Below are 26852 nucleotides of genomic sequence, written 5' to 3'. Positions count from 1 at the left end.
CGCAGGCTGTAATTACCGCTAATTTCCTAAGTGCAACAGAAAAATGAGAACCCAAACAAAGCCCAGGCGGAGCAGGATGGGGCAGGCACAGCCAGCGACGCTGGGCTGGTGGGGACAGCGGGGCAGGTCCTCCAGCACCGTGCTGGCACATGGCTGGGATGTGCCTCTGGGGCCAATCCCGCTCCTCTGCTCTGCTGGCACAGATGGATTTGGCCTTGCAGCACCCCTGGGGGAGGGAAACTGAGGCATATGGCGCTGGCATGACCTCCAGAGCTCACAGAGTAAGCTAGCGGCACAGCTGGGAATGGAACCCAGGAGTCCTGACCTCCCCCACCCTGCCGGTCCTCTGATCTGATTGCTAGAGCAAGTCCCCACACGTTCCCTTTGGGGGAGGAACCCCAAGCTGATCCTGCCCCAGGAGCAGGATGGAGCAGGACTCCTGCCCTGCATTTATCAGTGCAGTGGCTCTTCTTCCAGAGCTCGGGCTGCTGCACGGAGCCCCCGCCTCTTCTCTGAGATTCTGCAAGGGACCCAGGATCCCCCGAAGCCCCTGGACTTTCAGGTTGCTCCCCAGTGCGGTGCCACAGAATGTGCTGCTCCTGCCCCCCCAGGATGGACCCAGTCGCCAGAACGCCCCCCAAGCTCTGCGGGCCCCCTGCAGACAGAGCTGGGATCTGGGGTGATGGGGTAACAGCCCCCCCATGCAGCGGGGGCTGGGCAGTGACAGCCACATGCTGTTCTACAGGGACGACTGTGACACTGCAGCAGCTGCCCTGGCAAGAGTCCTGGGCGGCCAGCGCCAGGCTGGGTGTTGCTGGGCCCGGTGCTGAGGCAGCCCCTGGGCCTGGCTTCTGTTTGTTCAGATTCTGATGGTTCATTTCTCAACCTTGCCTTGATGTGAAGCAACGTCTCTCCCCAGCCAGCGTAGTGCCCAGCTCTGCCAGCCAGGGCCAGGCCCTGTGCAGTCTGCCAGACAGCGCACTCCGGGCCCCCGTCCCTGCCCAATGCCCCGGTTCTCCCCCCAGGCCCATGGGCTCCGTGCCATCTTGCTCCTCGAGGCCTATCCTGCGTCAGCCACACCCCACCAACTGGGCTGCTTCCCTCCATGCCCAGGGCTGGGCCTGTCAGCTCAGGGCACCAAGCTGGTCCCCTGCCCTGGGGCTTGCATAAGGGCAACTGGCAAGGGGGAGAGAGGTTGGTTGCGTCCATCAGCTGCAGGGACCACCCACCCCAACCAGGCTGTCAGACTCCCCACGTCTGTGCCCGACATAGCCTGGCTGCCAAGACCCCAGCCAGCACCTGAGGGCTCCTGGATGATGGGGCCTGGCTGAGCCGGCTGGGGCCGTGTGGAGGAGCCCTGAGCTGGAAGCCTCGTCTGGTGGGTTGGAGGTTCCCACAGGGCACAGCAGAGGTGGCACGTCTGGGAACTGACAGCCATGACCTGGGACTCCTGGCTGAACATGGAGGGCACGAGGGGCACAGACCCGCTGTCTCCCACTGACCGGGGGCAGCTCCCATCCCTGGCATGTCCCCATTCACCTCCAGCTGGGATCCCCCTCTGGGCTGCAGAGGGCAGGGGAGGGGAAAAAGGCAGGCATGAGACATCCCATAATGCCCAGGCATGTGTCCAATTGCCCCAATGACAGTTGTTGTAACTGAGCCTGGGCCAGCTCTGTGGGTTCGATGGGTCCCGCCAGACCCGCCAGCGCTGGGCCCTCGCTTGTGCAGATGTGTGCAGGTGTGTGCCTTTGCACAGCTGCAGCACTGGGTGACAGATACCGTCTCAAATACAGATTTAGAAGCATAAATCATATTGTGGAGGAATATCTGCCTGCAGCTCATTAGCGCCTGGGCGCCAGGCTGGTAACTGAACTGCACACCTGGGGTGCATGGAGCAGGTGCGCGAGGCGAGAGCGAGGTCATGCGCTGTTCAGCCACTGCTTAAGCTGCAATAAAAAGGAATGAAGACACCCCAGCTAAAACACTCCCTGCACCACCCAGAGGGGCGCATTGCTGGGGGAAGGCAGCTGGGAAGCCTCCCCACTCTCCTCCTTCCTCTGGTTCACACCCTCACATGCAGGGAGCTGGCCGGGGAGCCCAGCCACAGGCCCAGCTCCCGGGAGCCCACAGGGCAGGTGGCTCTGGGAACCCGGGAGCGCTAAATGCTCAGTGAGGGTGAGGGTGGGAACAGCCCCCGGGGGGCAGGTGTACAGACCAGTAGCTTCCAGAACCGACACAAGGTGGTGCTCTGGCTCCTCGAGAATCCAGCCGCCTGCATGTTATTCTGCCCTCGAAGGCGGTGGGCGAGGGGCGTCACTGGGCACGGTGGGCAGGTAAGCGGCATTAGCAGGTGTGTCACAGGTGGGCGATGGACGTTGGAGGGGGCATTAGTGGGGGGTAAGTGGGGGGCATCAGCAGGCATGGCGGGGAAGGCCCAGGCACTTCTCCCTCCATCCTGCTGGAGACATGGCTCAGTGGGAGATTTGGGGCCTGTCGCCTGCCTGGTGGGGCCATGCGAACACATTGACAGGTGTTGGGGGGGGCGATTAACCCCATCAGTGCCAGCATGCTCTGTGGAGTGGAGGGCAGCATACTGTGCTATACCCTGCGGAGGGCAGGTGGAGCCTGGGGGCTGGGCACAGAGCAGCCAACATGATGCACAGAATGGGGGAGCACCATGGCCTTGCCAGCCCCCTCCCCGCTAATGGCCTGGGGAGAGTGGCGGTCACTGAGGAGGCGTTTGGGGAGCCGTCAGCCTGGCGGCAGGCAGGTGCTGAGTCACCGGCTGACGCTGAGCAATAGGCAGCTCTGAGCAGCCAAGCTGGCTTCAGACCAGCAACCTCCCAGTGCCAAGCCAGAGCTCTCCTGCCCCCCGCCAGACCCTCCCACACAACGTCCCCACAGCTCCAACCCCATCACAGCCCCTGGCCTTCATACCGATCTCAGCTGGCTGCCAGCCCCAGCGCCTGCCTCCTCCAGCCCCCCGCTGGGGGTCCCGCCCTTCCCTGCCCCCCTGGGCACTCCCACACTGCCCCCTGCTCCCTACGCTCTGCAAGGTCAAGGCCTGAGAACGGGAGCCTCCTGCTCTGGCTGTTGAGTGCCCTCGCCCATGTGCCCTCAACACAGCCAGGCAGCTCAAATGCAGCAGGCTCCCGGAGGGGGCTGTTCCGCACAAGGCAGGTCACATTCCTGCAAGCAGGGCTGCGACTGGCTGTCCAAACCCTGTGCTGGCCAGGACGGGGTTATGGAGCAGCCAGGGGCTCACCCCCCTCCTGCTCACTGCGCCTGCGCTGGGGGGTGGGTGGCCGAAGACAGAGGGAAGCCCAGGTGGTGCGGCCGGCTGGGGGCGGGGGGCAGACAGGCTGCTCTTAGTGGGGCCAGGAGCTGTCTGGGGACTCAGGCCAGCCCAGAGTGGGGGTCTTTGGTTTGACTGAAGCCCAGGCACTGAGTCACGCTGGGGCAGTGGGCTCCGGCCTGCTGGAAAAGGGACTAGAGGAGCAGCCAGGCTGGGCCGAGGATTCCCTCACTTTATCCTTCTTTTGGCATTGGCCTGTCACCTGGGCAAGGGCTGAACTCACTGGGCCAACAATGACAACCAGGAGTCCGGTGGCACTAACAGATTTATTTGGGCGTAAGCTTTCGTGGGTAAAAAACCCACTTCTTCAGATGTATCTGATGGGCTGACAATGTGGGGAAACTGAGGCAGAGCTGCCAGGAGGGTGGCACCTCTGTTACCAGAGGACACAACAGAAGACAGCTCAGACCAGGTGGTTACAGCAGTCCCTTCTGCCCAGAGCACCTATGAATCCAACTTCCCTGGGTGGGGCACTGCAGGCTGGCCAGGATCACAGCTGCTGCACAGTTCACTGTCACACAGCACCGGTGCTGTCCCCAGGCTGAAGATGCTGGATAGGAAGATGGGCCACGGCTCTCCTCCTTTCCCCATCAACCTGGTGCAGAGAAGAAAGCAGGAGTGTGCACGGGGCGGGGAGGTTACTCGGTCTTCAAGCCAATTCTCTTTCAGTGAGCTTTCTACATGGCAACTTGGCCAGGAAATCTCTTCTTAGGGGGGTTATTTCCCTCGCTGGCGTATCAGCGAAGGGGCTGTGTTTTCGTAGGGTTTGTGCATGCCGTGTTTATTATTGCAGGTTGTGTGGCTACGGGGTTGCACCCACAGGTTGCTAGGGGGCTGCTGATGCACTGTGTTGACAGAAGGTCGCTGGTGCCTGCTGGGCCGGTTGTGCCGATCAGTGTGTGTGCGTGGGGGGGGGCGCTGTGGGTCCTGGCGTGTGGCTTGCACACACAGGCTGCAGGAGCAGGCTGAGTTGCATGTTGCTCCTATGCATGGGGACGGGTTCTGCACACTGACTAGGGGCTTGGTTGCCCAGAGCACCAGGAGGAGGAAACAGATTAAATGACTAAAAATTGGACTTTAAAGGTGCTGAAAAGTGCCTGGCACGTTTCCAAAAAGCTCTGGTGTTTCTTTCTGTGCTGAAGGCCCATTGAAGAGTGGCTGGCGCTTGCAGCTTGTGGGGACAGAGCGGGGCCTGGAAAATCCCCTGCCTAGGGCACCCTTGCAAAACAGCCATCAGTGCTCATCAGCCCAGGCACAAAGTCTGCTTGGCCGCCCTTCCCAGGGAAATGGGAATAATGGGAAACAGAAGGTCTTTTACCTGCATGTGCAAACAAATAATTATGGACACACACACACACACACACACACACACTGCCAAGGCCAGTCGAATTCTGCAGGGCTCTGTCAGACAACAACACTTCTCTTCTCTGTGTGCGTAACAGCCACAGCAGCAGGTTCTGACGTCCTGCTCCCCTGTTCGTTATCAGTTCGTGGAAACAGAATCTTTGCTTCTCCATGAGTCACCCGCTCCCACTGCTTATTCCTCTCTGATGACCTCACCCAGTGACATCATCACTGGCTCTGCGATGTCACCGAGAGCATTGGAACAAGGGTGGGAGCTGGAAAGCTCTTCGGAGACCCGGGGCCCTGGTTGCACAGAACATGGGGGAGAGGAACGTGCCAGCCCCAGCAGCCTGGTTCTGAGGGAAGGCAGAAGAGTTTCTAAATCAAACGTGCTTCTGAGTTCGATTTGAACAGGCCCACAAGGCACCTCAGTGGGGGCGGAGCTGTACACGGAGTCTCCTGGGGGACTGAAAGGAGAAGGCTCAGGGGCCCAGGATGCAGAGAGCTGAGCCCAGCCGTGCTGAGCTGCCGTCTGCATGAACCGGGCCCTTCGTTCTCTGGGGCCCCTCCCACAGGGATTGCAAACGTGGGTTCTGCATGAAGCATCGTTGCCGTTCACTGGCAAAGCTGGCCCAGAATGGCTAGTTCGGCAGGTTATTAATCCTGTGTTACTACAGGGAACAATCATCCCCTCGTATGCATCTCATTGCGGTTTATGAATGGGGAGGAAAAAAGGAAATCACCCTTTATTTCCTTGGTTCTTCCCACGTCCAAACACACCGGGCCAGCAGCGGGGACACCGCCCAGCTGACCAAAGGAGAGTCGCTGGGCTCTCGGGGAAATCTCGCCTCGGTATAACTGTGGATCTCCACGGAGTTACTGAGAGCCAAACTGGGCCCTTAGCTTCGGGGTGGGGGGCAGCCTCTCACCCAGGGACAGCGCTACCCTGGGCATCTTCAGCCCTGGGGTCACCATCCCTCTACAGTGCTCCCTCAGCCCTTCTGCGCCAGCCTGTCTCAGCTCCAGAGCCAAAGCTGTCTGCAGAGCGCAGGAGACAGCTCCAAGCCCAGCCAGACCTCTCGAATGGCTGTGGCTTCCTCCCCACCACTCAGTTCCATGGACTGCCCGCCAGCCACAGAACTGGGGGGGAGGGTTCCCCGGATCTGCTCTCCTGCCAGCCAGTGGCAGCTCACTGAATTCAGCAGAGCAACTCTGGATTTCCCAATGTAACAGAGCAGAGCCGGGTGCCCAGGGATGTGCAGGCAGCTCCAGCACAGCTTGCCTGACCCAGGGTTTAGAGAAGAGCAGGGACTAATGGTCAGATCACAGGCCTGGGCCCCAGACATTCCTGGACGTTCACTAGAGCTGCCCAGCATGCGGCTGACAAGACGTGTTTCCCTTGCACCGCGGAGGTTTGTCAACGCTGGATAGTTTCACGGTGACGTTGTGATTTGGGGGAATGTGCAGGGGTCTAAGCTGAGCCGAGATGGGACCAAGCAAAGCCCAGAGCCGGCTCCTGACTCCCCGAGCGGCTGAGCTCTGGCCAGGCCCACTGCAGAGGGAGGTTTGGGTCACACGGCTCTAGTCCCCCCTCCCCCTCACTCTGTGGGAGTGGGTCAGGCCCAGGTTTCTGCACAACCCTGCTCCAAAAACCCAGCACCAGGGAAAAGGCAAGAGACTCCAGCCTCATTCTGGGGCTTGTGAGGAAGAACCCCAGTGCATGAGCGCCCCCTCCTGGCCCTGCAGCAGCTGTGACGGGCCACTCCTCGCCATGGGTTCCCTGCACCCTGAAACCTCCTCTGCTCATTCTCACAAAGCCCTGGGCAGTGTCACCCCAGCACCTCTGTCTTTATGGGCTTGGCTTGCGGCTGAGCCAGTCAGCTCCCCTCTTGGGATTTCAGGGCTGCGGGACGCTCCTCTCTTGCTGGGAGGCCGCTCGGTGGGGTGTAAGCATGAGGGCTGCACCAGGGCAGTTTGCCAAGCAGCCATGGCTCGAAGGGCTCGGGAGAGGGGGCAGGGTGTTGAACTGTGGCATCTGATTACAAAGTGCTCATTCCCCTGGCCCAGTGATCAGTTCAGCAGAATCGGGGTTGGAAGGGCAGGGAGCTGGAACCTCAGCCAGGTAGGGGCAAGGCCTGTGCCCTCCTCCATCTTCAGGGCAGCCAGGCCAGCACCAGGTTCCCATGTGCAATTCACCGAGAGAGAGACCGGGGTGGGGTGGGGTGGGGAATGAGTGGGCATCTGCTGCACAGCATGGGGTGGGAGTGCTTGGCTTGGGGCCTGGGGCTGGAGCCAACCCACAGGGGAACAGCAACCGTCGCCTCCTCTGCTGACAGCCCACTGGCACCCATGCACTCAGCTCACGAGCCCCCTTGAACGGGCAGCCCCTGGCACAGCAACAGAGACGTATCCCAGTGCTGAGACACTGGGGTGAGAGGGGGCAGCACAAGAGCCCAGATATAATTGCCCCTCCCCCATCTCCCTGGGGATCCTGTTCTGCCCCATCTCCAGGGGAGATGGGGATCCCACTCTGCCCACGAAGTGCTCTGACTTTCCACACAATGCGCCCTGGGCCCCGCTCAGCATCTCCTCCCCTCCATCCTCCTCTAGTGGGGCCTGGGCCACAGGGAGTAGGGAGGCCAATGGGCCGGCCACAGCTTTGGCTGGGCCCTTAGCTCCAGGCTGCTGGCAACCTACTCGAGGCATGAGGTGCCGTGTGCCAAAACCCCCAGTGACAGCAGGGAGGTCCCGGAGTGTGGCCTCCCTTCTGATTCCCAGCCTGTGAATGTAACTCAGCCTCCTGAGAGGGGCCGCAGGTGGAGAGCACCAGGGCTGCAGGAAGTGGCTGCTGCAGGATTTGCCTTTTCACACACTTGGCTGCCCCGGGCCCCAGCCAGAGGCCAAGCAGCGCGGCTGCTGGAGGTGCAGTCTGGCTGCTGGACAGGGACGACTGGCCTGGACACAGCCTGTGGGGGTCAGTGGTGACTGACCCTGAGGGCAGGGGACTTTGAAACACAGCCCCTTGGCACATCTGTTCCCAGCAAGTGGTTTCCACAATATTCTGAGAGTCCCGAAATCTCTCCCAGCCGGGCTCCCTGCACCCCGAGGAGGGGCAGCGTTCCTCTCAGCAGAGCCTCCATGTCCTGTCCAGGGGAGCCCTGGACATGTGCACTCCCCTGCGTTAGCACCCAGATGTGCCAGTCACACAGGAAGCAGAAACAGACTAGCAGTTTCTTCTTCCTTCAAAGCCAGAGCCACTAGACCCAGCAATCTGCGCACACAGGAGCTGCTGGGTGAAAATACCCATGGGGCATCTCCAGATAAAGTGGAAACAATGAAGGAATTTTCTTCTAAGTGGGTATTCACCCATGAAAGCTCATGCTCCAATACGTCTGTTAGTCCGTAAGGTGCCACAGGACTCTGTCACTTTTTACAGATCCAGACTAACACGGCTACTCCTCTGACCCTTCCCAGCCTAGCTGGTCCTGAAATGGTTTCCCAGCAAGAGGGACAAACAGCAAGAGGGGGGTTGGCAGAAAGCAGTGTCCAGGGCTGGCAGTGGGGTGGTAGGAGCACTGGGCGTGCTGGATGAGGTGCTGGCAGTGGGGTGCTGGGTGCAGGTTGCTGGGTGCTGAAAGCACTGTGCAGGGTGCTGGCTGGGGGGTGCTAGGTGCAGGTTGCTGGGTGTTGGCAGTGGGGTGGTGGGAGCACTGGGTGTGCTGGGTGAGGTGCTGGCACGGGGTGTTGGGCGCAGGTTGTTGGATGCTGAGAGCACTGTGCAGGGTGCTGGCAGGGGGGTGCTGGGTGTGGGGTGGTGGGAGCACTAGGTGTGCTGGGTGCAGGTTGCTGGGTGCTGGCAGGGGATGCTGGGTGCTGAGAGGACTGTGCAGGGTGCTGGCAGTGGGGTGCTGGGTGCAGGTTTCTGGGTGCTGGCAGGGGGTGCTGGGTGTGGGGTGCAGGTTGCTGGGTGCTGAAAAGATTGTGCAGGGTGCTGGCAAGGGGGTGCTGGGTGCAGATTGCTAGGTGCTAGCAGGGGGTTCTGGGTGCAGGTTGCTGGGCACTGGCAGGGGGTGCTGGGTGCAAGCGGGGGATGCTGGCAGGGGAGTGCTGGGTGCAGGCAGGGGAGTGCTGGGTGCAGGCAGGGGGTGCAGGCAGGGGAGTGCTGGGTGTAGGCAGGGGGTGCTGGGTGGAGGCAGGGGGTGCAGGCAGGGGGTGCTGGGTGCAGGCAGGGGGTGCCGGGAGCAGGCAGAGGGGTGCTGGCAAGGGGTGCAGGTTGTTGGGCGCTGGCAGGGGGTGCTGGGTGCAGGTTTCTGGGTGCTGGCAGGGGGTGCTGGGTGTGGGGTGCAGGTTGCTGGGTGCTGAAAGGACTGTGCAGGGTGCTGGCAAGGGGGTGCTGGGTGCAGATTGCTAGGTGCTAGCAGGGGGTTCTGGGTGCAGGTTGCTGGGCACTGGCAGGGGGTGCTGGGTGCAAGCGGGGGATGCTGGCAGGGGAGTGCTGGGTGCTGGGTGCAGGCAGGGGAGTGCTGGGTGCAGGCAGGGGAGTGCTGGGTGCAGGCAGGGGGTGCAGGCAGGGGAGTGCTGGGTGGAGGCAGGGGGTGCAGGCAGGGGGTGCTGGGTGGAGGCAGGGGGTGCAGGCAGGGGAGTGCTGGGTGCAGGCAGGGGGTGCCGGGAGCAGGCAGAGGGGTGCTGGCAAGGGGTGCAGGTTGCTGGGTGCTAGCAGGGGGTTCTGGGTGCAGGTTGCTGGGCACCGGCAGGGGGTGCTGGGTGCTGGCAGAGGGGGTGCCGGGAGCAGGCAGCGGGGTGCTGGCGGTACTATGCTGGGCTGCCCATGTTAGCCCTGGGTAGAGTCTGAGGCTGGAGGAAGCACGTGTCAGCGTGGTGCGGGTGAATGGGGGTGATCGAGGGGGGCGCCAGGCCAGTGGGTGTCACGGTGGGGTGGGAGGCGGCGGGAACGTGCGCGAGTGCAGAACTCCCCGCTCCAGCCCCGGCGTTGCCCTTTTAAGAGCTGAGCCGGAGCAGGGGAGGTGGTGCCGTTCCTGGAACAGCCAACAGAGAAGAGAGAGAGCGCGCGAGGGCGAGCGAGCCCCCCTCGCCCGGTGCCTGCGCGGCGGTTTCAAGCTCCCCCGCCCGAGCGCCGCTGCCGGGTTTGCGGCCGCTGCTCCGGGCCGGGGCCGGCGGGGTGGCCGTGGCGATGGGGCCCTGCGCCGGCCGCGCTCGCTGACGGGCGTGCACAGGCGAACCCGGCCGCAGCATGTACGCCAAGGGGAAGGGCTCCGCCGTGCCCTCGGACAGCCAGGCCCGGGAGAAGTGAGTCCGGCGTGGGCCGGCAGCGGGGGGCCGCGTGGGTCACCTTCCCCGCCCCGGGGGGGGCTCCACGCGGGACGCTTGCCGGGCGGGTCGGGCCGGAGTGGGGCCCGTACATGGGGGCGCAGCGGGCAGCCCCCGCTCCGCTCTGCCCGGGCTGGGGGCGGCGTGTGGCCCCCTGCGGGGCCGGGGCCGGGACCGGGGCAGCGGGTGGGGGGCGGGGGCTGTGGACCGCCGCGGACGGGGAAACTCGGGGGCTGCAGCCGGCTCGAAGCGTCTCAACTTCGCGCCGCCAACTTTGCGCTCTTGGGGAGGCGCCGGGGCGCCCGGCGGGGGGAGCGGAGCCGGGCGGTCCCTGCGGGGACTCGGCTCGGGGCTTGGGGTGCCCGGTGCGCGCTGGGCTGCTCTGAACTGGGCCGGGGCTCGGCTCGGAGAGCGGCTCCGCTGGCCCGGGGAGGCGGCGCCCAGCCCGGAGCCAGGCGGGGGGCTGCGAACGGCCGCCTCTTGGGTGACTTCCGCGGCTCGGCTCCCCGGGTCCCCTCCCCGCGAGGAGCGCCTGGCCCCGGCCGGGGCAGTGCCTGGGGTCTCCGGGAGCGGGGCGGGGGGTGTCAGGAGCCGGTCCCGCAATTCGCTGCTGGCCAGGGCTGAGGGCCAGGCGGGGCCCCCTGTGCTGCTGCTGGTAGCAGGTGTTGATCCCGTCGGGGTCCCGGAGGAGCCAGTCCCAGCCCTGCTGGGATCTGGGCTAAGGGTCCTGGCCTGGAGGAAACCGCTGCTCTGCCCTTCTCAGCCCGCCTGGCCGCTGCCAGCCGGGGCAGCAGGTTGCCCGTACCCCGTCCTGTGGCAGAGCTGTGGCTGGGCACGTGTGCAATGGGGGTACAGGGCAGTGGGGGGTGCTCAGTGTGATGGGGGTTAAAAAGTGCCAGCCTAGTGGGTGTTGGGTCTGGGGGAGGTGCTAGGTTCGTGCAATGCCTCACCATGTGCAAACAGATTTTCCCCTGGGGGGCAGTTACTCTGTGGCGAGCCCCCCCCCAGCCTCTGCCCCGGGGCAGCTCCCAGTGGGGGCTTTGCGTCCGTGCCGCGGCCGGCCCATCACGGCATCGTGCCTGACTGGAACAGGCCCTTTGGCTCGGTCCGCAGCCTGAGCCGTTCGCTGTCAGGCAGACACGGGATCCCGCAGGGAACGGAGGCTGAACCTCTTTCTACCGAGACTGGCACTCGGACCAGAGAGTGAAAGGAACCAGCCAGAGACCCTGGAGGGGACTGGTAGCCCCCTCCCCCCACGCCTGGCCCTTTCAGGGGGACTTGGGGTGTTGTTTCAGCCACGGAAGGAAGACAATGCAGCCTTGGGACCAGACGGCCCCTCGGTGCCTGCCCCTGGAGCTTTCCCGGGTTGGTGGGCGACAGTCGGGAGCACGGGGGTTCCCGTAGGAAGAGGCCTGTCTCCGCCAGTGGCTCTGTGTGTGTCTGATCCAGGGGCCAGGGGCTCATTCGCTGCTGCTGTGATGGGGCCAGGAAGGCTGCGGGTGCTGGGACAGAGGAGGGGGTGCACGGCTGGAGTGTTTGCTTTAGGAAACGCTGGGGCTGCTGCAGGAGCAGGGAAAAGGCTGGACAAGGGAACCCCAGGACCGAGCTGCTCCCCCCCCTTCCGTGGTGCCAGGGCAGGTGCTGGTATTAGAACAGAGTACGGACAGTTCCCCTCACTTTGATTCCGGGGCTGTCCTGGCTCAGAGCCTCGCCTCACCTCTGCTCTCCTGGGGGTACAGAGAGCAGAGCAGGCAGGGGAGCTGGGCCCGGGCTGAGTCACTCGCGTGAGCCTGATGCTCGACCTGCCTTTGGCGCCGGTCAGTCCCATTGAGGCAGCTGCGCTGACTCGGGATCCAGGTGAGCAGCATCTTAGTGGCTGCTGCGCTGTCACTCGCTCATTCATAAAAGCGGCTCCTTGAGAGCCGAAGACGCGCCTCCTACAAACACAGCAGTCAGCGGGGGGGCTCTTTGCCTGTCTGCATCTGTCTGTCCATCTGCCTGCCCTGTGCTTGTCCGTTTGTCACCACCTCTCCCTGGCGGGTCAGTGCAAGACCCTATTCTGCTCCCTTCCCCCAGGCGATGCCAGGCCAGGGGGGCCGAGGGACCAGCCCCAGCCTGGCCCCATTGAAATGTCCCTGGCTTGTATTTGGAGCCCAGGGGAGAGGGTCTGTCCCATGACATGACCATTCTGGGGGTTGGGGGGGATTGCAGGCTGGCTCAGCAGTGCTGGGGGTTGTGAGATGTGGGGGCCCAACTGGCTGGGGGGAGGGAATGGCTAGAAGAGTCAGTGACCTGCTCCAGGAGCCATGGGCCTGTGGTTCCAGACCCTGGCCGGGTTTAGTAACTCAGGAGGGAGGGGGTGAGGCAGTCAGTGCACCCGGCTGGCTGGGCTCCACACGGGGTGACTGCATTGGAGTCAGTGCAGCTACTCAAGCAAGTTTACTCACTGCAGGATTCGGGCCATCGTCTTCCTCTCGGGGGGGGGAGGGCCTGCTCCCCTCGCCCCCCCCTGCAATTTGCTGGCTGGGAGCCCTGGTTTTCTTGTCTCTGGGCTGGAGTTCAGAGCTGGCTGGCTGTGTGTGGCCCATGCCAGCTGCTTCCAGGCTCCTGGACAGGGGCATCTGGACCCGCTCTCCCCCCCCGTACAGTGCCCCTGCTGTGTCTGCGCTGGCACTGCCAGTGCTCCTGCCTGCCTGGTGAGGACAGCTGGTGCTGCTAGTTTAGGTCAGCCTGGCCCCGTGGGCACCTGGGTTGGGCAGAGCTGGGAGCTGCTGTGGAGGATGAGGAGGAGGATGAGGAGAGAGATGCCAGGGGCTTTGGGTGTCATCTATCACCTTTCTGCTTTCCCTGGTGTGGCAGGAGGAGAGTGAAGATCTGGGGTGGGGGGGTGTTTCGTAGGGAGGGGGCTGGAAGGAGGCAGGAGCAGGTGGGGAGTGCTGCCCATAGGGGGCCAGTCCCAACCAGGCCCTGTGCTGACTCTCACCAGTGATTGTTCCTGTTGTTTTCTGGGCTCGGTTGGTGATGGCTGAGAAGCTAGGATCTCAGCTCCGACTCACTGGCATTGGTTTTCCTCCAACACGTGTGCACATAAGTTTGTTATTGTAGGGTTGCCAGTAAGGGCTGAGCCTGCATGCACTTCCTTGTCGTCATAGCTGTCATAGGAGGACGAGGCCAGTGCACCTGTGACTGCATCTGTCTCCCAGCTGAGCTCTAAAGGGGGCACCTGATCCCTGGAGGCCAGGGCCAAGCAGGCATGGCAGAGGTGAGGGGACCAGGGAGCTGTTGGGGAGACTGCGAAGTGAAGAGTACGGTCGGTGAAGCCAGGCCAGAGCCGGGGAACCTCTGGGGAGTTGCAGGAGCTAGTGCAGCCACTCCTGGGAACAGAGGTGATTGCGCCTGGCTGCGGGAAGCGAAGCCTGAAACGGTGGAGCCGGGGCAGGGCTCCCTGGTGAATGGAGCCCGGTGGGGATGAAGCCCCCTTGCAGCAGGCTAGAGTGGGGGGCGCTGGGAGGAGCCCAGGGACTAGGGACTGGTGCTGGAGGGAGGATCCAGAGCAGGGGGTAGGACTTGCAGCAGGCAGCCCTGGCCTGGGGCTGGAGATGGGGCAGGGGGGAATTGAACCTGGGAGGGACGTCCTGGAGCAGGGGCAGAGAGGCTGGCAGGTGCCAGTTAGACATGGACCCTTAGGAGGCTGAGCTGGAAGCGAGGCCCTGGAGGGGGCATGGCAGCCTGTGGGGATACACTGCACTTGGGGGAGTGGGGACAACTGGCTTTGCCATGTGGGTTCTGTGGGTCAGCTCGGGGCTTTGGGCCTCCCGGTGTTGGTGGGTTACTGCAGGGAGCCCTGGGCTGTTGGCTTTGGGGTCATTAGTTTTGCTTTAAGGAAAACTTTGCATTGGAGCGTTAGCACTGAAGCGCGAACACCGGCCAGCGAGCCAAACCCTGCCAGGAGATACAGGGCCAAGCCCCAGCCTTGCCTCGGGGAGGTGCTGCTCTCTGGAGTAGCAGGAGCAGGGAAGAGCCATGCGGGGGGGGGGGGGGATTGTGCCACCATCCGAGATCTCTTGGAGATCCCAGAGCATCGCTCTGGGAATCTGCCCCATGTAGACTGTCTGGGACCCCCCTGCCCTCACCAGCCCGGGTTGTTCCAGTTGCATTCCCTCATGTGCCAGCCAGACCCCTCCTGCAGCCTTCCCTCTATGCAGAGGATGAGTGGGGGGGCTGCCTTCCTGGGAGGGGGGGCCTGCTCAGAAGATGGGGGGTGGCAGTGGCAGCAGCACTTTCTCCAGTAACTTCTTCCTAGAGAGTTTGGCATTTCGTGGAGTAAAGCAGGAGAGAGCGGAGAGCTCGGTGCCCATGGCTCCTTCGGCCCTGGGACTCTGCCCTGACTGCCCACCGAGGTGCCCGTTCACTTTCGATGGGAGGCCAGTCGGGTGCCTCCTGTCCTGTTTGTGTGTCCCTGGTGCTGGGCGAAGGGACTGGGTCAGAGGGTGCTGCCAGCTGGTCGGAGATGTGGTTTGCATTGATTCTCTCCTCTGCAGCAAGAGGCTCCCGTGAGAAAGCCCAGAGTAGCGTCCCCGTAGGGCCTGCCTGTCACTGGGGGGGCAGTGCGCCTGTCCCCATGCCCGGGGGGGCTGTGGAGCTGCTGATGTCAGACCGGCAGAGGTGGGGAATGGCGCCAGCCCCGGGGTCTGTGCCTGAGTGTGGGCACCGGCTCTGCAGGGGTTTGTCCGTTCCCGGCTGCTGCTCCAGGAGAGGAGAAGATGACACGAGGGCCGAATTGTCTGCTGGCGTTGCCCTGCCCACTGCTTGCACCAGCTGAGGATCTGGCCCAGGGAAGCAGGGGCTAGAGACATCCCTTCCAATGTCTCAGGGCAGTGCGGACTGGCTGTTCTCTGCAGGGCCTTGCCCAGAGTACTATGAGCCGCACAAACACAGAGAAAAAGGTCCAGCCCTGCCCTGAGTGTAGCGAAAATGCTTCAAATCAGGCTGTTGCAGATTGTGCCTCCCCGCCCCCAGACGTCTATCCTGGTGCCCATCACCATAGTATCTGGGCTCCTTCCATGTCCAGAGCCATAGCCGCGTCCCCAGGGGGCTCCATGGAGTGTCTGACCCCGTCCCTTCCGGGGAGGTTTGCATCTGGCTGGCTGCTGTCAGAGGCTCTGTGTCCGGGGGCTGTCTGACTGGAAGGATGCACGTGTCCCTTGTGGGCTCCAAGAGGAAAGCTTTGCAGAGATACTTCAGGCTGCACTGGGTCCCCTCTACTTGGGTCTCAGGTGTCAGGCTTGCTCCTGGGCTCTGTGAGCCACAGTGTCCCAGACCATGGTCCCAAGGGTCTCTGCCGTGCAGCCCGCGGCTCCCCCAACTCCAGAGACCCAGCTCTGCCCCTAGCCCGGCCCCAGACAGCTCCCCAGTCAGCGCTGTTCCCCACAGGGCTTGGTCCCAGGAGCTCCTGGCTGGGGCGGGAAGCCAGCATGTGCAGGCCAGGCCTGAGCGTCGGGGCATAGGGGGAAGGTGCTCCTGCTCCTCCCTCTCCTGGCCCAGACGTGGCCCATTCCCTTGAGGGTTTCTTGTCCCAGGAAGCCCCATGCAAGTGACTGTGCCCAGAAGAGCAGTGCTGCCCAGCCCTGGGTGCTCTGGTAATGGCAGGGCCAGAGACCCCGTAACTGCCCACGGCACGTGCCAGGTAAACTGTGGCAGGGGGACTGGTTCGCAGGATGGGCTCCCTGTAGGAGTGCAGGGAGCTGGGTCCTGGGCTAGAAAACCATGCACCATCTGTTCCAGCTGGCACACTCCCAGCCCCTCAGCTCCTGCCCCCCACGCACACCCGGGATGCCCTGGCACCATGGTGCCATTGCTTGGGCTGCAGCATCAGGTTTGGGGTGCGGTGGAGCCTCCCTCCAATGCACTGAGCTGCTGTCACAGCCCTGCTGTTGCTAGCCGCGGGGCTGCGAGCCCCATAGCAACAGCTCAGAGGGGAGCAGGAGGGCCCTGGGAGAACCTGGCCATGTGGCGATCCTGTCTGGGGTGCGGCTGTACTGCCGTCTGCAGCTAGCATAGAGGGCTGGGGGAGGGCCCAGGCTCTCCTGGCACCCAAGGTATCTGTACAACGCCTAGCGCCCAGGGGGGGTGGGGGCTGTAGCTGCTCCTCCCAGGGAGCCAAGCAGGACATCCCCCAGCTCCCCACCCTCCCAGCTGGCTTCGAGGCCAGCTCAGCCCTTGCCACATGCACGGCTCCCGACAGGGCCTGCCACTGCCAGCAGTCGGTGGCTGCCCCCCTGCATTGGTGGGATGGTCCCATTTCCAACCCCCCACCCCTCCAGGGAAGCAGCTGGAGCAAACAGGTGCCCCAGCAACTCTGCCATCCTGACTGTCTTTACCCTCGCACGGAGGTTGCCTCGAGCCCGGCGTTCCTGCGTCATCTGGCTTGTTCTAATCCTCTGCCCCCCGTGGCATTAAGTCCCGGCACTGGTAGAAGTGTGTGGTGGTGTTAACCCCCAGGGTGCTGGGCAGGAGCCGATGGAGCCAGCAGAGAGAGTGGAGATCTCCAGGCACGGCCCTCTGGCTGGGGTAACCCGGCTGGGTGCCCAGCTAGGCTGGGGCTGCTGGTGGTACCTATAATCATGGCTGCCAGGTATGCCGGGCGGGGGCCCTGGCAGGACTGCGGGAGCCCAGGGGGTAAGTGTGGAGAAAGCTCCCTACTGTGAGAGGATGAGCAGTGCCTGGCTGGGAGCGTCAGCTGGGCTGTGCTGTAGAGCCAGGATGGATGGACAGGGGGATTTTTGTGCAGGGCCTGACCTGGGCTGGGCTCTTCCCCTCGGGAGACCCACAGGTTATATCCTGAGCCTGGCCGGCTGCTAGCCATGACCGGGGGCGGGGGGCAGGCTGGGCACCTGGCCAATCCCAGGAAACTGTGCCCAGTGTCTGGTGCATCCCCAGCTAGCTGAGTGGGCAGGCGTGCCAGTGCTGCCCAGGCCACAGCTGTGTCCCACACCAAGTGGGCACTCGCTCAGCAGCGTGAGCGACCTGGGGTAATTCTGTGCCCTGGGGATGCTCCTATCTCCCCCTACTCTGGGCTGCTGCTCTCCAGCCGGCCCTGCTGCCTTTTGCTCCATGTGCCAGAGCAGGCTGGCTGGGCCCCTCGGGCTCCTGCACCGATAACGCTTGTGGGGGGGCCCTGATGGGGGAGCTGGTTACTTGCACAGAGCCGGAGCGGTTCTCTCTGAATCTGTCCAGTGCTGTGCTCTTCCCCATGGCATGTCTGTGTGCCCAGCGGGGCCCTGGTTGGAACTCAGCTCCTCCTGTGGCTAGGGCACCTTCCTGCCTGTGCCAGCCGCCAGCAGTGTAGGGGGGTGATGGCCGTGTCCCGTTCTGAGAGCTGTGGGGCTGAACTGCCTGGATCAAGCCCTGGCACAGGGAAAGGCTCCTGGCTATGTGTTGGGTGGAGGTCCATTCCTGGCATGGGGGGCAGGTTCTGTACCCCCTGTGCCCTCCCAAAGGGGCTGTGAGGACAGCAAGAGGCCCCTCCCCCTGTGTGTCTAGATGCCAGCCCCCCATCGAGTGCTGGTGGTGCAGGCTGGGCTGGGCTGAGGGCTCTGAGCCCCCCAGTCTCATCACCCCATAGCCGGCTGCCCTTAGAACTGGTGCCCTGCCTGCTCCCCGTGGGCTCAGCAGTGCCCCGTGAGCCTGTCGTCCTGCACACTGGCTGCGGCCGCAGAGCTGGCTGCATCTCATGGGGATCCCGGGGAGTGCAGGGAGGATGTTGCATGGGTGGGGAAGTGGCTGAGTTTCTCCCCGCCCCCAGCTCATCCCCCTGCTAATCCCCCCTCCTGCTCTTTCTCTGCATGGCCCTGTGGCTGGGCTGGCTGGGAACACCCCACCCGGCGGGACTCAGACCAGGGTTTGTGGAGCTGTTGCCAGGGCAGATGAGGTTTCACTGCTTGCAGCCCCGGGGGACCAAGCCCTGTATGGGACGCCTGGTTTGTGTGGGAGCCGCCCTGGCTGCCTGGGGGGGAAAGGGGGCTGGCTCTGCAGCTGTGGGCGGGGGAGGCGCTCTCAGTCCAGGGGTTTAATTCTCGGTGCTCTAGGAAAGCTCCATATGTGCCTCTCATCATCCCCCTAATGTCCTTCCCAGCCCCGCAGCTCCTCCCTTGGGCTGGAGGGTCTGGCTGCCTGGGGGAGCAGGGGTACCCTGGATTCTGGCAAGCCCAGCGCACTGGCTCCTCTGAACCAGCTCAGCAGCTGGGCCCTGCCTGGCTCCCTGTGTAAACCCGGCAGGGCTGCGGGGGAGGGATCAGCCCCTGCTCCCAGGTGACACTTCAACACCCTACCCTTGTGAGTCTGTGTGAACTGGCTGGTCTGGCCTGCTGGGGCCACATGGGGGTGCAACAGACCTTGCCCCCTTCCCTCCACTGATGGGGCGAGCGGGTATGGTGAGGAGAAGGGGCCAGCTGTGAGAACTGGGGCTTGTGGGTCACTACTGAGCGGGGGCAGCACTGGGGCAGGGGGAAGGGAGGGAACCTGTCCCCAGGGAGCCAGATGAGAGGGGTTGCGGGTGAGGTGTGTGAAGGGGACAAGGTGCGGGGAGCACGGTGCACGTACCTCCCGCTCTGCAAGGCCTGCTGGGCTCCCTGCTGTGGCGTCTCAGCCCAGCCGTGTGGTGCCTTTGTCTGGGAGGCAGGTGGTGTTGACGCTCCGGATTTTCTTGCATTGTCGCAGCATTTCAACCTGCTCAGGATGTTCTGAATAATTGATGCTTTGCGGTGCTGGCAAATGGATGGGGAAGCAGGAGCCAGTGGCAGGGCTGGGCGGGCCCCATGATGCGGGACAGGGCAGTGCCCAAGGTGTAGGGGGACTGGGCGGAGCTGCCCCACTCTCCCTTGGACAGCCCTGTCAGGAAATGCATTTCCCCTGTGGTTCTGGCCGTGCCTTGTGCCCCAGGGGTCGTGGGGGGCTGCGTGGCTCGCTGTGAACTGTGCAGTGTCTCGTCCTGCTGGACCTATCTCCTCCCCCAGCCAGAGTCCTCAGGTGGGCTGGTCTGTTCCTGGATGCAGGCACTGGGCTGGTCAGGGCCTGTGGCAGACAGGGTGTGCCCAGGGGCGCTCCCTGTGTCACTTCCAGGGCACCGCATGGCACTGGGGGTGCCATGCTGGTTGCAGAATGAATGGCCTGACCCCCAGGTGAATCCTGGGGGTACTGCCCCTCCTGCTGCAGCTGGGGTTACCCCCGGCCAGGTTTTTTCTGGATTTGCCAGTTGCCAGAAAAATAATTAATTTAATCTGCTGGGTTGGTGGTGGGTGGTTTTTTTGAATATGGGTCTAACGATTTGCATCATCACCACTGGGGTAGCAAATGGTGACAGTTTCTGTGTCCAGCCACAGATGCTGCAGCTTGAGATAACAGATCAAAACTGTTGCAAATACAGCAGCCGCCTGCCCACCAACGTGCCAGCGCCCCACGCGGGTGTGAGAGGGTTTGAGTCACACAGGGGAGGGGTTTGCGGAGTTGGTTGGGGGTGCAGTGGGCTTGGCTTGTGGGGAGAGTGTGTGCCTGACTTTTTGCATCTCAATGGTGGTAACCCAGCTGCAGCCCCCCTGCCCATGCTCTGTGGGGCAAGAGTCGGGCACCCCTGGGGCATATGGGCTGGCACTGGTCTAGTCTGAGTCCTTTTTCCAGTCCTCCCTGCTCCATGGAGCCTGGCATGACGCCAGCTGAGCTGAGCTGTCTGTTCTAGACACAGGTCCCAGCATGTCAGACTCTGCCCTGTGGGCCTCGAGGGCGTGCAGTTCCCCTTGGCTTTAGCAGGGCCTGACAGGGATGGGCACTTGCTTAGACTGACACTATGCTTGGTTCTGTGGGGCACGGGGTACTTGGCTTCCTGCCCCACCCCAGTGTGTGGCACAGCTGTCGTGTTCCACCCCAGAGGCAGCTGCCTGACCCACCGGCTCCCCCAATGGGAGGCGCTTGCTAATGCTAGATCTGGGCCTGGGGAGGGGCCTTTGTCTACATCCCTGTTCATGGCAAGGGGAGAAGGAAACCTCTCCCCATGGGGAATTTGGCTCCTGGAAGCACTGGCTACAGACTGCTAGGGCCTGCTCCCCACAGCCCCTCTTCTGCATGGGCAGAGCTGTGCCTGGGGGGTGGAGATAGCACAGTGGGGCTGACTGAGGCTGGTCAGTCTGGCTGTGAACATCTGGGCTGGGTGGGGGGGCATTCCTGGGACTGAGGCGTCTCTCGTCTCGCGCAGGCTGGCGTTGTACGTGTACGAGTACCTGCTGCACGTGGGAGCCCAGAAATCGGCACAGACCTTCCTCTCAGAGGTAAGGCTAGGGTGGCCATTGGCTGCCAGAGCTTTCGATTGTCCCTTTGTAGGGGGCAGTCCCAGGCTGGTGAGGTGCCCCAGGTGCATGGCTCCCAGCCAAGGGGGGCGGGGATACAGGGTCTGCAGCTGGGGCAGGGAGAGGGAGGCCCGAGTGCGGTGGGGATGGGTCCAGCGGAGGCTGCATCACCTGGGTGCTGCCACATCTGATTCTGTGCCACTGCAGGGCATTGGGGCAGCCCTACTGCCCGTGCGCTGGAGTGGAGGGAGGGAAGGGCTGTAGGGCCAGGACGTTGGGTTGATTCCTCCATGTAAGGTCTTGGGGGCAAGGAGCCGGCTGAAGGGCTTCTCGGCTCTGGGGTGAAGGTGAGGGCCTGATGGAGCACGTTGCTGAACTGGTGCCCCTCGATCCTGCCCTGCAGCCCCCACTGCTCTCCTGGGTGAGGCTGGCCCAGCGCACGGGCCCTAGGAGGGGGATGCTTGCAGGGACAGCACACCTTGGAGACCATCGGGGAGCTGGAGGTGTGCCCGGAGCCCTGACCCCTCTCCTCCCTGACCCTACAATAACCCCTGCACTGAGTCGCCCAGTGCAGGTAGCTTCCTGCGCACCATGGCTGCAGGCTGGAGTTGGGGGGCCAGCAGACGGGAACGCTGCGGGGGGCAGGGCTGGAACGCTGCAGGGGTCTGTGCCTGCTGATGCTGCTGCATTTCCAGCTGGGGCCCCCTGTCCGGACATGGCTCGGGTGACCTGCCCACTCTCTTGCAGATCCGATGGGAGAAGAACATCACGCTGGGGGAGCCCCCGGGGTTCCTGCACTCCTGGTGGTGGTAAGTGCCCTTCCCAGCTCGGGGGGGTGGGGGGCACTGTTCCCTGGGCTACAGCCATAGGGTGAGTATGCAGTTCCCTGGATCAGCTGGGCTCTGCGTGGGGGAGGGGATGGCCCCCTGCCCTCTCCTTGTCAGTGGAGCAGGGGATGGGGGGTTGTTAGTGGAGTGGGGAGGGGGAAGGGCTGGTCCCCTCTCCCGCCAGGTCCTGTCCCTGCTAGCTATTCCCTCTGCCGCTGACACTCATCACCTCGAACCCCATAAAGCTGCTGCTCTGCTTTTCCCATCAGCCTGCAGGAGCAACTGGAATTTATTTTCGGTCCCCCCCCCATCCTGCTTCCCGGAAACACCCCAGCTCCCCCGGCGCTGGGCCCCACCAAGCCCAGCTCACACATATGGAGACAATTTGGCTGGCCCCAAAAAGGCAGAAAGCACCGTTCCTAGGCAGCCACCGGGCTTCATCCCGTTAGACCTGGGCCTGACCTACTTTTCTGTGGCACCCCCATGTTCTGGGACCAGCGGGATCCTCCTAAGTTCATGCAGCTCAGACAGAAGTGCGAAGGAGACCAGAGCCTGAAGGACAAACCAGGCAGGATTGTGTCTTGTCCTGCACAGCTCCTCAGTTAAAGGGGGGTAGACTTAGGACTCCAGGGAGAGCTCATGTTCAGGGTTTATCTCTTTCCACCCCCAGGAGCCTCACTGGGCTGGGTTTGGAGCCAGGTCTGGTTCTGGGCTGTTCTGATGGCCTAGGCTTGGGGGGCACGGAGCTCCCATCCCCACCTGCTGAGCTGTCCACGCCCTGTCCTGCTTGTCTGCACCATGACAAAATAGCCGCCAGATGCCCTGTGCCTGGCTCCACCAGCTGCAGGAGGCGTAATCTGCGCCTGGCCCGCAAGGGAGGGGCTGGCTCTGAGCTGCAGAGAGCTCTACAGCCCCACAGCTCTATGCTGGGACAGCCCAGCTGCATGGGGCTGGGATGGCTGCTGCAGCCTGGCATGGACTCCTGGGTCTGTGGGGAGTGCTGCCCCAGGGTGTGTCTGGCTGGGGGTGCTTATGGGAGGATGCAGGTGGGGAGGGGCTCCTGCCTCCCCCTCGTGCCCCAGCTGGACGGGGTTATTCAGGGTCTTCTCTGTGCAGCCCAGCCAGCTATCTCGTGCTTCAGAGCCTGCCCCCCCCCCACATCCTCTGCTTGTGACATCACAGTAGTCCCCTTGGCAACCAGCCATGATGTCACAAAGAGAAGATGAAGGCCCAGGCATTCTAGGGCACTGGCTGGAGAGCAGGGGCTGGGGGCTGTTCCTAGCTCCATGTCCTTTGCCCCCAGAGCTGCAGGGGAATAGGGCCCAGCTCCTGGAATGGGGTTGCTCGTGTTGGGTACCCACAGGAGATGCCTGGGGGGAGACTTGGGAATCTGAGTGTCCTACTGCGTGTATGCAAGGTGCTGTAATCTTTGCTCCTGTTCCTGGGGGTTGCTGGGGGTGAATGCAGCAGAACCGCTCCCACCCCATGGGACAGGCTGGTGAAAGGGCCCCAGAGCTCAGGAGAAAGCTGGGGTGCAGTGAGGCTGCCTGATCCACTGTTGCCTTTGTGCTCAGGGTGTTTACCCATCCACAGTGCTGTGCCTCCATCCTGGGGGTGTGTCAGAGCCTGCTGAGGTCTGGACACCCCAGCGGTAGCTTGTGCATGTGGGGCAGTCCCTGCACTGGGCCGGAGCGGAGGAAGGGGTTCAGCGCTGTTGGGGAGCTGTGATAGCCAGGGCAGGGTGTCCCAGAAGCAGCAGGGGGATCCCCTAGCAGCTGGGGTTGTGGTGGGGGGCAGAAAGTGGATGAGGCCATGGTCTGTTCCGATGCCGAGGGCTGTGGGGGGGTTTATGGCTGGATGGAGCAGCGTCGCAGGTGCCCGGCCTCCTGCAGGGGGCGCTGACGCTGGCCAGACAAGGACTCCATTATAGGTGCCCGGCCCGCTGCCCCATCTCCCCTGAGCCCAGCCTGGCCCTGGGGCACCCCTGGAGTGAGCTGAAGTTCAGGGCAGGTCGGGGGTGGGTGAGAGAGGACATGGTGACATCAGAGCACTCAGCCACTCACCACCTGGCTCCCCAGAGTATATTTGCATACCATCGTCCTATTGGTTGGAAATGCCAGGAGCAGTTGACAGCTATTGGTTTTTAAAGGGGCAGTGCTAGAAATATTCAGGGCTGGGCGAGTCCCGCCCCCGCGGGGCTAGGGGCCAGCGCTGCTGTTGGCCCAGTGGCTTCGACAGACCCAGTGCAGCCCCTGCATGGCATCAGGTTCTGTGGGCCATAAATAAAACCAGGGCCGACGGGGGAGAATCGCTGCCAGCTAACGTGGGGCAAAGCCCCCAGCCAGCAGCGGGGTGGAGGAGCAGGTCTCCAAATGGCCAGCTGCAGCTAGCCTGTAACTGGGGCTCCCCGAGCTTAGGCACATTGGCAGGAAGTACCAGGGCTGACAGCCTGGCCCACCGGGGGAAGGGGTCAGTCTGGGAGTCGTGGTAGCCAGGTTCAGTCCTGGCTCGGCCCCCGACTTCCAACGTGACCTTGGGCAGCCTTTCTGGGCATTGCCTCCTTGGCTGTAGAGTGAGCAGGATAAGCTCTGCCCTGAGCTCGCAGAGACCAGACCCATCCTGCCAATCTAGCTACAGGGCCTAGCAGCAGAGTGCACCCATGAGTGCCCCTGCCCCTCCTCCTCCCAGGGCCCTGGCAGCTGGGAACCAGGGGGGTGTTTGCCTGTCAGGACCTGATGTCCGTGTATTTACCTGTTTCCAATAAACTATTAGGCAATGGCTTATAGCAGGCATGGGGGCTGTGTGTGTGGGGGGGATTGAGTTTAACCCTTGGGCTGCTGGAGTAGCTCCCCGGAAGGCCTTGCTGGTGTGTTATGCCATGGCCGAGCAATGGAGCGAGACGTGAGTGAGGCTGGTGGCATGGCTGTGTGGCTCACCGGGGCTACACCATGCTGCCTGCAGAGCGTGAGCAGCCACGGGCAAAGGGGCTGCAGGCTCCCTTGGGGACTCGGAGATAGCTGAACCTCTTCCCAAGCCCTGGGCTGCCCACAAACATGGACACACATGTTCCATCCATCCCACAGCCCCCTCCTATCTGCTTGTGTCACGGAGTGGGGGGGAGTCTGGGCCTTGCTCCCCCTACATCCTGCGATTTACCGTGACTCTCAGCCAGCCAGTAAAACAGGCTTATTAGACGACACAAACACAGTGCCAAGCAGGACTTGTGGGTACAGCCAGGACCCCCCGGCCAGGTCCCTCTGGGGGGCAAAGAGCTTAGACCCCAGACTTGGGGTTCCCTGCACCTTCCCAGCCAGCCCAGAACTGAAACCAAAAACCCCTCCAGCAGGCTCTCTCCCTTTGTCCAGTTTTCTGGGCAAAGGAGTCGACTCTCTCCACCCTCTCCTGGCTCAGGTTACAGGCACAGGTACCGTCCCTCACCTAAAGTCACCCGCTGCTCTCCCATCCCCCATGCAGACAGCCCCAGTAAAACTAAACGACATTCCCAGGTCAATCCACCCCGCTGCCTCCTGTGTCACAGCTTGTCAGCCCAGTGCATGAACGAGCCTGTTTGGGGCAGGGTGGGCGCCAGCAGCAGGGCGGCTCTGGCCAGGTCCTGGCCTCCCTCTCCCCAGGATGCCTCAGCATGATGGAAAGTTCTTGGAATTTCAACTTCAGCTCCAGCTGATGTTCTTAGCAACTGTTACCGGGGAAAACACTCTGCGGTGAAGCCTGTGGGCTGAGTGGGAGCCGGGCCAGCCCCTGTGCCTGGAGCAGCCACTGCATCTGGAATAGGCTGTTCCCAGCACGTTGGGCCAGGTGCAGATGGGCCCTCGCTCCCCCAAGGGCATGGTTATTCTCCACTGCGGGTGAGCGGCCATGCACTGCCCTAACCCTGTGGGTCTGACCAAACCCCACGGCCGTGGCTGGCACCAGCGCAGAATGGGGGTCCGGGGGTTCAGATCCATGGTGTGAGGCTGGTGGTGGAGTGAGTTTTGGTGGGTCTTGGCTGAGGGGCTTCAGCCGTGACTTTGCGGCACTAGTTAACCCCTCGTGAACTGGCATGGTGAGCTGGCTGGCACCAGGGCCCCTCCCCCAGCTCAGGTACGACCTTAGGGCTCATTGTTTGCCCTGCAGCTCAGCACAGGGGGCACTGGCAGAGCTGGGGGAGCCCAGGGTTGGGGAACGGGGCTACGGGCCGGGATCGAGGGGCACTGGCAGGGCTGGGGGCTGGGATCAAGGGGCCCTGGCAGAGCTGAGGGAGCCCAGGGTTGGGGAACGAGGCTGCGGGCCAGGATCGAGGGGCACTGGCAGAACTGGGGGCTACAGGCCAGGATCTAGGGGCACCCGCAGAGCTGGGGGCTGCAGGTCAGGATTGAGGGGCACCGGCAGAGCTGGGGGAGCGCAGGGTTGGGGAGCAGGGCTGCGGGCCAGGATTGAGGGGCTCTGGCAGAGCTGGAGGCTGCAGGCCGGGATCAAGGGGCACCGGCAGAGCTGGGGGAGCCCAGGGTTGGGGAATGGGGCTGCGGGCCGGGATCGAGGGGCTCTGGCAGAGCTGGGGGCTGCAGGCTCGGATCAAGGGGCACCGGCAGAGCTGGGGGAGCCCAGGGTTGGGGAGCAGGGCTGCGGGCCGGGATCGAGGGCCTCTGGCAGAGCTGGGGGCTGCAGGCTCGGATCAAGGGGCACCGGCAGAGCTGGGGGAGCCCAGGGTTGGGGAGCGGGGCTGCAGGCCAGGATCGAGGGGCCCTGGCAGAGCTGAGAGGGAAGTGTTGCTGGGGGTTGCTGGCTGGGCAGTGGACGGGGCCTGACTGATGTGCTCTCCCCCCACAGCGTGTTCTGGGATCTGTACTGCGCGGCGCCGGACCGCCGGGAGACGTGTGAGCACTCCAGCGAAGCCAAGGCCTTTCATGACTATGTGAGTAACTGCGTCCCTGCCGGCAGCTGGTGCAGGGCAGGGCCGGGGCTGTGCAGAGGCTCCTGTGTGGAGGGCTTGGGGCAGGCCAGCCCTACAGTGCTGTTGGCTGGGCTAGAGTGGGGCAGCCTTACTGAGAAGCCCCCGGGGGACCCAGCTGTGCCAGAAGAGTTGTGGGGCGGTGGCTGATACTCCTTGTGCTGTGGGGTGCTGTGTAGCCTGGGGGTGGGGCAGTGTGCCGTGACAACGTCGGGGGAGGGGGCAGTGTGCCCTCGCACGGCCGTGTCTGCTGGCTGGGCAGTTGCTCGTGAGGAGCCCCCTCCCCTCCCAGCCACACTCAGCACTCAGGTGTCGTTGCTGGGCCCTTAGCTCCAGGCCTTGTGTTCTCTGACCTGACCCCGGCTGGATGCTGTGTGGGGCCTGGGCAAGATCCAGCCTGGCAGGGCTCTGGAGCAAGGTACCGAACATCTGGGCTGCAGACTGACCCCTCCTCCAATTCCTCCCACCTGGAGAAGGGCCCGGTGGGCTTGGTAGCAGGGAGCCCTGTCAACATCCCCAGCCCAGCTGGCATCAGGCAGTCCTTGGGGCAGGGAGCTTTCAGCAAGACCTGACTGCTCCAGCTGCCCCATCACCCTGTGGGGCCTCCCTGGCCTGCAGTGGCTCCTAGCCGCTCATGTGCCCTCTGTCCTCCCTGTGGGATGAGGCCCTCCCATGCCTAGCTCCACGCGGCCTCGTGTCTGGTTCGTGCCACG

The 26852-nt window shown here is 63.4% G+C and overlaps 1 protein-coding gene across 7 annotated transcripts in view; it reads left to right on the top strand.

Moving 5' to 3' along the window:
* The first annotated feature begins 9772 nt into the window (after nucleotides 1–9772).
* SSBP4 (single stranded DNA binding protein 4) overlaps nucleotides 9773–26852 on the top strand; it is a 46717-nt gene continuing 29637 nt past the window's right edge. For 2 of the 7 annotated variants that reach the window (XM_050934303.1, XM_050934300.1), the window contains exons 1-4: nucleotides 9774–10006; nucleotides 20274–20346; nucleotides 21112–21173; nucleotides 26019–26103. In XM_050934303.1, the coding sequence (XP_050790260.1) occupies nucleotides 9951–10006; nucleotides 20274–20346; nucleotides 21112–21173; nucleotides 26019–26103 (276 nt within the window). In that variant the 5' untranslated portion in view covers nucleotides 9774–9950. Of the gene's footprint in view, nucleotides 10007–20273; nucleotides 20347–21111; nucleotides 21174–26018; nucleotides 26104–26852 lie in introns of all 7 variants that reach the window. The other 5 variants (XM_050934301.1, XM_050934298.1, XM_050934304.1 and 2 more) reach the window with 5 other exon arrangements.

The sequence above is a fragment of the Gopherus flavomarginatus genome, chromosome 24, assembly GCF_025201925.1.
Source record: "Gopherus flavomarginatus isolate rGopFla2 chromosome 24, rGopFla2.mat.asm, whole genome shotgun sequence".
Classification (NCBI taxonomy): domain Eukaryota; kingdom Metazoa; phylum Chordata; order Testudines; family Testudinidae; genus Gopherus; species Gopherus flavomarginatus.
The sequence above is the reverse complement of the archived record's forward strand: the minus strand, read 5'-3'. Positions and strand labels throughout refer to the sequence as shown.